Here is a 13,742-nt window from a genome sequence, read left to right on the forward strand (position 1 = left end):
CTATGTGTGCTTTCATCTGATTGCTCTCTTATACTGGGTGTGCTCTCCTCTGACCGCTCTCTTATTCTGGGTGTGCTCTCCTCTGACTGGTCTCTTATACTGGGTGTGCTCTCCTCTGACCGATCTTGTATACTGGCTGTGCTCTCCTATGGCCGCTCTCGTATACTGGGTGTGCTCTCCTCTGGCCGCTCTCGTATACTGGGTGTGCTCTCCTCTGACTGCTGTCTTATACTAGGTGTGCTCTCCTCTGACTGCTGTCTTATACTAGGTGTGCTCTCCTCTGACTGCTGTCTTATACTAAGTGTGCTCTCCTCTGACTGCTGTCTTATACCGGGTGTGCTCTCCTCTGACCGCTCTCTTATACTAGGTGTGCTCTGCTCTGACCGCTCTCTTATACTAGGTCTGACTGCTCTCTTATACTAGGTGTGCTCTCCTCTGACCGCTCTCCTATACTAGGTGTGCTCTCCTCTGACTGCTCTTTTATACTAGGTGTGCTCTCCTCTGACTGCTCTCTTTTACTAGGTGTGCTCTCCTCTGACAGCTTGCTTATACTAGGTGTACTCTCATCTGACTGCTCGCTTATACTAGGTGTGTTCTGCTCTGACTGCTCTCTTATACTAGGTGTGCACTGCTCTGACCTCTCTCTTATACTAGGTGTGCTTTCATCTGATTGCTCTCTTATACTGAGTGTGCTCTCCTCTGACTGCTCTCTTATACTGGGTGTGCTCTCCTCTGACTGCTCTCTTATACTAGGTGTGCTCTCCTCTGACTGCTCTCTTATACTAGGTGTGCTCTCCTCTGACCGCTCTTGTATACTGAGTGTGCTCTGCTCTAACCTCTCTCTTATAATAGGTGTGCTCTGCTCTGACCGCTCTTAGCGGACCTAAGACTGGACCTACCTGGTGCAGAGGGGCTTCAGCTTATCTGGAGCAGTGGTGTTGCTGCTGAAGAGAGGAGCTATCGGGAGCAGTAGTGTTACTGCTGAAAGCTGAGTTCAGGAGCCTTTCTCTGCTGCTTGGAGCATTGGCAGCAGACAAAGCTAAGTTATACTAAGTTATGCTCTCTTATACTAGGTGTACTCTCCTCTGACTGATCTCTTACACTAGGTGTGCTCTCCTCTGACTGATCTCTTACACTAGGTGTGCTCTCCTCTGACTGCTCTCTTACACTAGGTGTGCTCTCCTCTGACTGCTCTCTTATACTATATATATATATATATATATATATGCTCCTTCACCTTCTGTCTTTCATGGACCTCGGTCACTCTCTCACCTTGCTGGCATGCAGCAGGCAATCATTGATGAAGGCGCTCGATGCTCCTTTGGACGACCAATGTAACTTAGTCAGACCAGGTTGGATCTTTTTGTCCAAGAAGCGGATTCTCTCTCTGAACAGCCCCCGTTCCTCTGGTGAAAGTGCGGCTATAATCCTGAAGAAGATTCGGACAGTGATTGGCAATGAGGGAGAAGGACTGTGTGCTTGTACCGCACAGAGCCAGGCAGTATCCTACCTGTTATAGGCCCGCACCACTAGCAGGACATTCTCACGCAGGTTCCTGAGGTCCTCCTTCCTCTGATATATGTCCAGCACGTAGTGCGGCACCTCGAATAAAAGCCGCTCCCAGTAGTGAATTTCCACAAACATCTTCAGCAGGTTCCTGTCCATCATACATCAAAGATTAGAGGGCGTCGCCGAAGACACGGCTCCCCCAAAACATCCAGTCACTTACTTATCAAAGTTGACATCCAACATGCCAACCTTCTCCTGACTGCGGACCATGAGAGGGATATCTAGCCTCTTTGCTGCTTGCTTATCAGCCAACTGGGACCATTCAGTGAAGATCTTCCTCACCAGCTCATCCAGCTTCTGTGCCAGCTGCTGGTACTCCTGAATGCTCTCCTCTCCCACCCCAATGTGGGGCATGAAGTGGGCATTGGCCAGGCTCTATGACGAGAAGAACTGGGAGTAACGTCTTACCAACGTCTCCATCTTCTGCACCGCTCCCTTATATACCAGTACTAATACGTATGCCCTTAACGTCTGAGATCCCACCAAGGTGTGCACGCCATTTTTATCAGAAATAGCGCCACTCCCAACCCGTGGTGTTGATGAGAATTTCAACATGGCTACTTATTTCTATCAGACACTATAGTCTGAAGGTCTCCTTAAGAAACCGTTCACGAGTCACTGCCAAACCCTCCACCGCCCAAATGTTCCATCCTTCTCCCCCCTCGTATGGTAATGATGTCTTCCCTCCCTCTCCTCCCTTTGTTTTGCTTCCCTGTCCCATCTCTCTTTCTTCTTAAATCTTTTCTTTGCATGGATTTGCCGTCCCTGGTCTCCTCTCCGCAGGACCGCCAGGAAGTAATAGAATGAAAGAGGAGGAGGCGGCGGACCACCAGGAACGTGCGCAGTGTGTACTACAAGCGGACTACACAGAGAACACATCACAGGCTGTGGGCTCAGGAGAAAGCCGTTGTCACTGTCAATTCGCATTTACACGCAGCGTATGCTAATCCTACACGCCACCGCCGAGCGGGCGGGGGAGTCCAGCGGTGTTATTGAGACGTCTCCCGGCTCTGCATGCTTGTCATCTGACACAGCAGTGAGCTGACTACCTGCATCTATCAACACGGGTGACACATGTTCTCTGCGCACCATGTTGTATTGCCCCATTAATGCCACCTCTGTGTCACCTCCTCGTCATCCTCAGCCGAGTGCAAGTTTTCAATGATTAACTGAATAAAATCCGTTGTGGGTGTATGTGACGCTGCTAGCCGAGAACACGCATGTGTCATACGTACCTTATTACTGGGGGCGGACTACAGGCACCAGATGACTGCGACGATAGTAATGGATAAGGCTAAGCGCTCACCTCCATTGGCCGGTCGATCCTCCTCTTCAGGGCCTGTGCCCAATGAGCCTGGCCGGCGTAGCGGCACATGTGGGGGGCTACTGTCGGGACCGTCTGTCCGAGCTCCTTGTTCACCAGATCCAGCTCGTTCTTGAACAGCTCGTACACGTGAACCGTCTTCTTATCAAATGTACGTTTTATGGCCTGGAAGAAGTAGAGAAGCCCATATCATGTGGAGAAGACGGACAGCCACAGCGCTGGGGCATCTCCATTATAGGAAAGTGTTATGGGCCCAGAGAGAAGTTCATCGCCCCTCACTTGTCACATCTCAACCATCCATTAGTGTCTACATAAACTCTGACCCCACACACATTATATACACACGTACACAGACAGATTTGAGTAAATTGGAGAATTGGGCTGAAAAATGGCAAATGAGGTTTAACACAGATAAGTGTAAGGTTATGCACATGGGAAGGAGAAACAGATGCTACAATTACTTACTAAATGGGAAACTGCTGGGGAAATCAGACATGGAAAAAGACTTAGGCATTTTAGTCAATAAGAATCTCAATTAGAGTGCCCAGTGTCAGGCAGCTGCCACCAAAGCAAATAGGGTCATGGGATGCATTAGAAGAGGTCTGGGGACACGAGATAAAAACATAATTCTCCCTCTGTACAAATCACTCGTCAGACCACACTTGGAGGATTGTGTGTAATTTTGGACGCCGGTGCTTAGGGGAGACCTAATATATATGTACAAGTATATCAGAAGGCAACACAGAGATCTCTCCAATGAACTGTTTGTACCAAGGACTGTGACAAGAACAAGGGGGCATTCTCTTCGTTTGGAGGAAAGACAATTTCTGCACCAGCATAGAAGAGGGTTCTTCACGGTAAGAGCAGTGAGGCTCTGGAATTCTCTTCCTGAGGAAGTGGTGATGGCCAACTCACTGAATGAATGTAAGAAAGGAATGGATGCTTTTCTTGTGAGTAACAGTATAGAAGGTTACGAATAACAGAATATTATAGGTAGATGGTTGACGCAGCTTAGGGGAAGGAATTTTTTTCCCTTTGGAGAAAATTGGCTTCTACTCTGTGGGTTTTTTGCCTTCCCCAGGATGAACAATGCAGAACAGCTGCACTAAAAATAGGCTGAACTAGATGGACATAAGGTCTTCCTTCAGCCTTCAAAACTATGTTACTATGTTATGTTACACACTCACCTCTCGGGCTGACAGGTGGTGGAAAACATCCAGCAGCTCCACTCCCTGCTCCACGCTACGCACCGTCTCAAAAGCCGTCATCATGAGATTCTGCATCATTACCTCCAGGTCCTTCACAGACGCTCTAAAGCTACAGGACAGACAAATGGTAAGGACTGGTGGAGAAGACAGGCGCAGACTGGTGGAGAAGACAGGCGCGGACTGGTGGAGAAGACAGGCGCGAGCGCTGGTGGATTAGACGGGCACGCGCGCTGGAGGATTAGGCAGGTGAGCACAGGTGGAGAAGAATTATGTGAAGAATGGAAGCACAGTTGCATCACGAGCAGTGTGACAGGTCCCATAGCGTAGTGGTTGACAAATGTGAGGGTGGTCCTGAGGAGGGGGCTGGGTGCAGCGGGATGCTGTTACTTACCGGTTGTAGTCATCGTGCCACGACGTGTTCTTCACGTCCAGGATGGTTTTCTTCACCGACTTCAGAATCGCTAAGTTCTTATGAAACGTCTCCTCAATCTCCAGCAGGTTGCGGGTGGTTTGGGGGCCGGTCTGCCCTGGAAAGCAAGGAAGCGGGGTCTGCTGTCCATCCTCCCAACGCCCAAACTGCTGCTGGCACAAGCACACCTGGCACACAAGGATGGGGAGACACTGGTCAGAGCCGAACCAGGCCCATGGTAAGAGCAGCCAGAGGAATACGAACCAGTACACTGCACCCCAACCACATAGAGGTGGTCCACAGCACCCCAACCACAGAGAGGAGGTCCATAGCACCCCGACCACAGAGAGGAGGTCCGCAGCACCCCGATCACAAAGAAGAGGTTCCCATTACCCCGACCACAGATAGGAGATCCGCAGCAGCCCGATTACAGAGAAGAGGTTCGCATACCCTGACCACAGAGAAGAGGTCCGCAGCATCCCGACAACAGAGAGGAGGTCCGCAGCATCCAGACCACAGAGAGGAGGTCCGCAGGACCCCAACCACAGAGAGGAGGTATACTGCACCCTGACCACACTGAGGTGGTACACTGCACCCCGACCACAGAGAGGAGGTCCGCAGCATCCTGACCACACACAGGAGGTACGCAGCACCCCGACCACACAGAGATGATCCGCATCACCCCGACCATAGAGAGGAGGTCCACAGCATCCAGACCACAGAGAGGAGGTCCGCAGCACCCCAACCACAGAGAGGAGGTCTGCAGCACCCCAACCACAGAGAGGTGGTATACTGCATCCTGACCACACTGAGGTGGTACCCTGCACCCCGACCACAGAGAGGAGGTCCGCAGCACCCTGACCACACACAGGAGGTACGCAGCACCCCGACCACACAGAGGTGGTGGGTCCGCAGCACCTCGACCACACAGAAATGATCCGCATCACCCCGACCATAGAGACGTGGCACGTAGCAACCCGACCACAGAGAGGAGGTCCGCAGCACCCCAACCACAGAGAGGAGGTCCGCAGCACCCCAACCACAGAGAGGTGGTACACTGCACCCCGACCACACTGAGGTGGTACACTGCACCCCAACCACAGAGAGGAGGTCCGCAGCACCCTGACCACACACAGGAGGTACGCAGCACCCCGACCACACAGAGGTGGTGGGTCCGCAGAACCTCGACCACACAGAGATGATCCGCATCACCCCGACCATAGAGACGTGGCATGTAGCAACCCGACCACAGAGAGGAGGTCCGCAGCACCCCGACCACAGACAGGAGGTCCGCAGCACCCTGACCACACAGAGGTGGTCCACAGCACACTGACCACACACAGGAGGTACGCAGCAACACGACCACACAGAGGTGGTCTGCAGCACCCCAACCACACAGAGGTGATCAGCAGCAACCCGACCACACATAGGTGGCACACTGCACCCTGATCACACAGAGGTGATCCGCAACACACTGCCCACACAGAGGTGGTCTTCAACGCCCAGACCACAGAGAGGTGGCCCGCAGCACCCTGACCACACAGAGGTGGTCCGCAGCACCCTGACCACACAGAGGTGGTACCCTGCACCATGATGACACAGAGGTGGTACACTGCACACACCACAGAGGAGGTCCACAGCACAGCTGCAGACAGCACAAAAGAGGTACACAGCACCGCTGTAGACAGCACAAGAGAGGTCCACAGCACCGCTGCAGACAGCACAGAGGAGGCACACAGCACCGCTGCAGACAGCACAGAGGAGGCACACAGCACCGCTGCAGACAGCACAGAGAAGGCACACAGCACCGCTGCAGACAGCACAGAAGAGGCACACAGCACCGCTGCAGGCATCACAGAGGAGGCACACAGCACCGCTGCAGGCAGCACAGAGGAGGCACACAGCACCGCTGCAGACAGCACAGAGAAGGCACACAGCACCGCTGCAGACAGCACAGAAGAGGTACACAGCACCGCTGCAGACAGCACAGAAGAGGCACACAGCACCGCTGCAGACAGCACAGAGGAGGCACACAGCACCGCTGCAGACAGCACAGAAGAGGTACACAGCACCGCTGCAGACAGCACAGAAGAGGTACACAGCACCGCTGCAGACAGCACAGAGGAGGCACACAGCACCGCTGCAGACAGCACAGAGGAGGCACACAGCACCGCTGCAGACAGCACAGAGGAGGCACACAGCACCGCTGCAGACAGCACAGAAGAGGTACACAGCACCGCTGCAGACAGCACAGAAGAGGTACACAGCACCGCTGCAGACAGCACAGAGGAGGCACACAGCACCGCTGCAGACAGCACAGAGGAGGCACACAGCACCGCTGCAGACAGCACAGAGGAGAGACAGCACACTGGGCGAAGGTATCCTGACAATTCATCGGTAGACAGATCTCCAGAAATATGGAAAGCACACATGGGGTTCTGCTTTATTTAACTCCTCACACCTGTCACAGAGATCAGGAACAGAAAGAGTTACTGCACCTCCACCACACGATGGGCAGCTGGCACGTATGTCTGTCACTCATTTTATTGCCATAGCAACATGCCAAGCAATTGTGGCCATGACAGTGTACCGCAGCACAGATAAATGGGGTTTATAAAAGGGACAGAGGCAGGAGGCACCAAAGCTCAGCACCACGGATCACTGCCAGCAGAGGAGCAATAGTACACAGCGACCTACAACCTGACACTCACAACTCTGCTGTGCCACCCTGCACCCAGCCTGTGCCACCCTGCACCCAGCCTATGACACCCTAAAGCCAACCTGTGCCTCCCTGCACCAAGCCTGAGCCACCCTGTACCTAGCCTATGCCACCCTGCTACTGACCTGTGCCACCCTGCACCACAATGGACCCATCCTGTGCCATCCTGCACTACAATGGACCCATTCTGTGCCACCCCACAACTGACATGTGCCACACTGCGCAACAATGGACCTATCCTGTATCTGACCTGTGCCACCCTGCATCACAATGGATCCGTCCTGTGGCACCCTGTACCTGACCTGTTCTGTCCTGTACCAGCCTGCAATTGACCTGTGCCAACCTGTACCAGCATTGTGCCACATTGTACCCACCTTCACCCAGCCTGTGCTATCCTGCTACTGACCTGTGCCACCCTGCATTCAGCCTGCGTCAACCAGCAAATGCCATGTGCCTCCGTGCAACCAGCCTGTGCCAGCCAGCAACTGACCTGTGCTACCCTGTAGCCAGCCTGTGCCACGCTGCACCAAACCTGTACCACCCTGCACCCAGCCTGTGCCACCTGTGCCAGCTTGTGCATTCCTGTACCCAGTCTATGACACTCTGAACCCAGCCTGTGCCACCCTGTGACTTCCTGTAGGGGGAAGAAACTCATAGCTCCTCCTATCTGTATCACCCTGCAGGGGGAGGAGACTCATAGCTCCTCCTGTCTGTATCACCCTGCAGGGGGAGGAGACTCATAGCTCCTCCTGTCTGTATCACCCTGCAGGGGGAGGAGACTCATAGCCCCTCCTATCTGTATCACCCTGTAGGGGAGGAGACTCATAGCTCCTCCTATCTGTATCGCCCTGCAGGACTCATAGCTCCTCCTATCTGTATCACCCTGCAGGAGGAGGAGCCTCTGCTCCCTTCTGTCCATGTAATAGACATTTGCAAACCTCCAGTAGATTATATATTCAGGATTATGTACTCTAAACAGAACCAGAAAAAGAATAATCCCTAAAAATTAACTTTTAATTCAATCACTAAAAAGCATAATACAGTAGAATTACCTCAATACATAGGGAGGTAGATAAATAGATAGAGGGTCAGGGAAACGCGTCGGGTTTCTGCCTACATCTATGGCTGATAAGTAGACGCTGCACATTTTCTTTATGACAGACTTCATGTGGCATATTTTTTTTTTTTTTTTTTAAAGAGCAGTATTAACCCTGCAAGACTGAGATTTCCTTGCACTATATATGAAATGTGAAAAGCTGAAGAATGCAATGCGATGTTTTATATGAATTCTCATTGTGCCCCACACGGCCATGGGGAGGATGTCTGATAGAGTTCATCTATTTTGCTTGCATATATGAAGGGTTACTGCACGGTGTTATATTTTATTGTGCCCCATGAGGAATTTAGGCGTATGGAGGGGATTCAACTTTAAACCTCATGAAGTGCCGCCTTATATCAATACTGTGGCTCATTTTGACATTGTGTGCACCTTTGAGGTTGACTGAGCCTCAGGACATATTGGGCTGATTAAATTTATGCGCATGTGCAACAGCTGTCTAACAGATACTCTTTTTCCATTATTTAAGTGTGCAGTGTTTACAGTGTTTTTTGCTGGTTTTCAATTTTGAACAAATATGTGTACTTTTATTGTAGACTAGCGACATTGATCTCTCTGTATACATTTTTTCTAAGATTTTCTATTATGGGTTTGATTTATTTCAGCAGGGTAGTAGAATTTTTTTGACTAGGAGATAAGTTCTATTTTTTCTGCTGAAACCCATTCTGTGAATTATTAAGAATTTTTAGACTACGATATAAGTTTACAGTCCTCTATTACGATATAAGTTTACAGTCCTATACTACGATATAAGTTTACAGTCCTATACTACGAGATAAGTTTACAGTCCTATACTACGAGATAAGTTTACAGTCCTATACTACGAGATAAGTTTACAGTCCTACACTACGAGATAAGTTTACAGTCCTACACTACGAGATAAGTTTACAGTCCTATACTACGAGATAAGTTTACAGTCCTCTATTACGAGATAAGTTTACAGTCCTCTATTACAATATAAGTTTACAGTCCTATACTACGAGATAAGTTTACAGTCCTACACTACGAGATAAGTTTACAGTCCTACACTACGAGATAAGTTTACAGTCCTACACTACGAGATAAGTTTACAGTCCTATACTACGAGATAAGTTTACAGTCCTATACTACGATATAAGTTTACAGTCCTATACTACGATATAAGTTTACAGTCCTATACTACGAGATAAGTTTACAGTCCTCTATTACTAGATAAGTTTACAGTCCTATATTACGATATAAGTTTACAGTCCTATACTACGAGATAAGTTTACAGTCCTCTATTACGAGATAAGTTTACAGTCCTATACTACGAGATAAGTTTACAGTCCTATACTACGAGATAAGTTTACAGTCCTATACTACGAGATAAGTTTACAGTCCTCTATTACGAGATAAGTTTACAGTCCTATACTACGAGATAAGTTTACAGTCCTATACTACGAGATAAGTTTACAGTCCTACACTACGAGATAAGTTTACAGTCCTCTATTACGATATAAGTTTACAGTCCTATACTACGAGATAAGTTTACAGTCCTATACTACGAGATAAGTTTACAGTCCTATACTACGATATAAGTTTACAGTCCTATACTACGAGATAAGTTTACAGTCCTATACTACGAGATAAGTTTACAGTCCTCTATTACGATATAAGTTTACAGTCCTATACTACAAGATAAGTTTACAGTCCTACACTACGAGATAAGTTTACAGTCCTACACTACGAGATAAGTTTACAGTCCTCTATTACGATATAAGTTTACAGTCCTATACTACAAGATAAGTTTACAGTCCTACACTACGAGATAAGTTTACAGTCCTACACTACGAGATAAGTTTACAGTCCTCTATTACGAGATAAGTTTACAGTCCTCTATTACGAGATAAGTTTACAGTCCTATACTACGAGATAAGTTTACAGTCCTATACTACGAGATAAGTTTACAGTCCTATACTACGAGATAAGTTTACAGTCCTATACTACGAGATAAGTTTACAGTCCTATACTACGAGATAAGTTTACAGTCCTCTATTACGAGATAAGTTTACAGTCCTATACTACGAGATAAGTTTACAGTCCTATACTACGAGATAAGTTTACAGTCCTACACTACGAGATAAGTTTACAGTCCTACAATACGAGATAAGTTTACAGTCCTCTATTACGAGATAAGTTTACAGTCCTATACTACGAGATAAGTTTACAGTCCTACACTACGAGATAAGTTTACAGTCCTATACTACGAGATAAGTTTACAGTCCTCTATTACGATATAAGTTTACAGTCCTATACTACAAGATAAGTTTACAGTCCTACAATACGAGATAAGTTTACAGTCCTCTATTACGAGATAAGTTTACAGTCCTATACTACGAGATAAGTTTACAGTCCTACACTACGAGATAAGTTTACAGTCCTATACTACGAGATAAGTTTACAGTCCTCTATTACGATATAAGTTTACAGTCCTAAAAATAGCATGGTCGCTACCTCCTAGGGTCCCAGCTACTTTTACCTCCTCAACCATTTCCTCCCTGTTTATAAGGATTAGATCCAAAGTAGCAGTTCCCCTTGTTTTCTCCCCTACCTTTTGGAAGATAAAGTTGTCAGCAAGAGAGGATAAGAATTTCCTTGACCTGTTAGTTTTGCCTGAGAGAGATTCCCAACAAATGTCTGGATAGTTGAAATCTCCCATGACAACTATGTCATATTTTTTGGAGAACTTGGCCATTTGGTGCTGACAGAATGGTTTTTAACAGGGAGAAATGCAAAGTACTACATCTGGGCAATAAAAATGAAAAAAGCATATATAGAATGGGAGGAATAGGGCTAAGTGACAGCACATGTGAAAAAGACTTGGGTATACTAATAGATCACAGACTGAATATGAGTCAACAGTGTGATGCAGCAGCAAAAAAGGCAAATGCAATTCTAGGATGTATTAACAGAAGCATACAGTCTAGATCACGTGAAGTCATTATTTCCCTCTACTCCTCTTTGGTCAGACCTCATCTGGAATATTGTGTCCAGTTTTGGGCACCACATTTTAAAAAAGACATCAACAAACTGGAGCAAGTTCAGAAAAGAGCGACCAGAATGGTGACCGGTCTGCAAACCCTGTCTTATGAGGAAAGGTTGCAGGATTTGGGAATGTTTAGTTTGCAAAAGAGAAGACTGAGAGGAGACTTAATAGCTGTCTACAAATATCTAAAGGGCTGTCACATTGTAGAAGGATCAACTTTATTCTCATTTGCACAAGGAAAGACTAGAAGCAATGGGATGAAACTGAATGGGAAGAGACACAGATTAGATATTAGAAAAAACTTTTTGACAGTTAGAGTGATCAATGAGTGGAACAGGCTGCCACGAGAAGTGGTGAGTTCTCCTTCAATGGAAGTCTTCAAACAGAGGCTGGACAGACATCTGACTGGGATGATTTAGCGAATCCTGCTTTGAGCAGGGGGTTGGACCAGATGGCCCAGGAGGTCCCTTCCAACTCTACGATTCTATGATTCTATGATTCTATACTACAAGATAAGTTTACAGTCCTACACTACGAGATAAGTTTACAGTCCTACACTACGAGATAAGTTTACAGTCCTCTATTACGAGATAAGTTTACAGTCCTCTATTACGAGATAAGTTTACAGTCCTATACTACGAGATAAGTTTACAGTCCTATACTATGAGATAAGTTTACAGTCCTATACTACGAGATAAGTTTACAGTCCTATACTACGAGATAAGTTTACAGTCCTCTATTACGAGATAAGTTTACAGTCCTATACTACGAGATAAGTTTACAGTCCTATACTACGAGATACGTTTACAGTCCTACACTACGAGATAAGTTTACAGTCCTCTATTACGATATAAGTTTACAGTCCTATACTACGAGATAAGTTTACAGTCCTATACTACGAGATAAGTTTACAGTCCTCTATTACGAGATAAGTTTACAGTCCTCTATTACGAGATAAGTTTACAGTCCTCTATTACGAGATAAGTTTACAGTCCTCTATTACGAGATAAGTTTACAGTCCTCTATTACGATATAAGTTTACAGTCCTCTATTACGAGATAAGTTTACAGTCCTATACTACGAGATAAGTTTACAGTCCTACACTACGAGATAAGTTTACAGTCCTACACTACAAGATAAGTTTACAGTCCTCTATTACGAGATAAGTTTACAGTCCTATACTACGAGATAAGTTTACAGTCCTATACTACGAGATAAGTTTACAGTCCTCTATTACGAGATAAGTTTACAGTCCTATACTACGAGATAAGTTTACAGTCCTACACTACGATATAAGTTTACAGTCCTATACTACGAGATAAGTTTACAGTCCTCTATTACGATATAAGTTTACAGTCCTATACTACGAGATAAGTTTACAGTCCTCTATTACGAGATAAGTTTACAGTCCTATACTACGAGATAAGTTTACAGTCCTACACTACGATATAAGTTTACAGTCCTATACTAGGAGATAAGTTTACAGTCCTCTATTACGATATAAGTTTACAGTCCTATACTACGAGATAAGTTTACAGTCCTATACTACGAGATAAGTTTACAGTCCTCTATTACGAGATAAGTTTACAGTCCTCTATTACGAGATAAGTTTACAGTCCTACACTACGATATAAGTTTACAGTCCTATACTACGATATAAGTTTACAGTCCTATATTACGAGATAAGTTTACAGTCCTATACTACGAGATAAGTTTACAGTCCTATACTACGAGATAAGTTTACAGTCCTAAACTACGAGATAAGTTTACAGTCCTAAACTACGATATAAGTTTACAGTCCTCTATTACGAGATAAGTTTACAGTCCTCTATTACGAGATAAGTTTACAGCACCTAGCACTTTTTTTTAGCACGAGACAACTATTGTCTCTCCACTATTCTCGGTATTGTGGGTGTGAGTGTGGGTATTTTTTGTGTGCCCTATTTTTGCATATGTAGGGAGGTCTAGGGCGTTCCTAGGGACGCCGACGTTGAGCGGGGGCGCCACATCGTCAACAACTAGGGTGCCAACCTCCGCGGTCAGGAAGGGTCTTGGTAGGGCATACTAGGGCGAAGTAGTTTTTGGCCCTTAATGTCTGTGAATTATTGAACCATTATCTACCTCCCTATGTATTGAGGTAATTTTACTGTATTATGCTTTTTAGTGATTGAATTAAAAGTTAATTTTTAGGGATTATTCTTTTTCTGGCTCTGTTTTTTCCATGTAATAGACATTGCCTCTACCTCCAGGAGATCTCTGCAGCGTTGTATGAAGGCGTCCACTTGAGCAAAGATGCTTGTTTGGTCCAGAACCCACCCGACCTTGGAAAACCTGTGGAATCAATAATCCGGCAATGAGAGGGTGCGATCGATTCAGAAGAGTAGTGATT

At 46.6% G+C, this 13,742-nt stretch overlaps 1 protein-coding gene across 1 annotated transcript in view; it reads right to left on the reverse strand.

The window, feature by feature from the left end:
- DNAH2 (dynein axonemal heavy chain 2) overlaps positions 1–13,742 on the reverse strand; it is a 149,895-nt gene that overhangs the window by 79,640 nt on the left and 56,513 nt on the right. The window contains exons 10-16 of the mRNA XM_073547053.1: positions 13,597–13,684; positions 4,493–4,698; positions 4,081–4,210; positions 2,876–3,058; positions 1,730–1,944; positions 1,511–1,657; positions 1,273–1,429 (exon numbers count right to left, since the gene is read on the reverse strand). Coding sequence (XP_073403154.1) covers positions 1,273–1,429; positions 1,511–1,657; positions 1,730–1,944; positions 2,876–3,058; positions 4,081–4,210; positions 4,493–4,698; positions 13,597–13,684 — 1,126 coding nt within the window. The remainder of the gene's footprint in view (positions 1–1,272; positions 1,430–1,510; positions 1,658–1,729; positions 1,945–2,875; positions 3,059–4,080; positions 4,211–4,492; positions 4,699–13,596; positions 13,685–13,742) is intronic.

Source organism: Dendrobates tinctorius, unplaced genomic scaffold, assembly GCF_039654945.1.
Source record: "Dendrobates tinctorius isolate UK_male_01 unplaced genomic scaffold, ASM3965494v1 ptg000151l, whole genome shotgun sequence".
In the NCBI taxonomy this organism is placed as follows: Eukaryota; Metazoa; Chordata; class Amphibia; order Anura; family Dendrobatidae; genus Dendrobates; species Dendrobates tinctorius.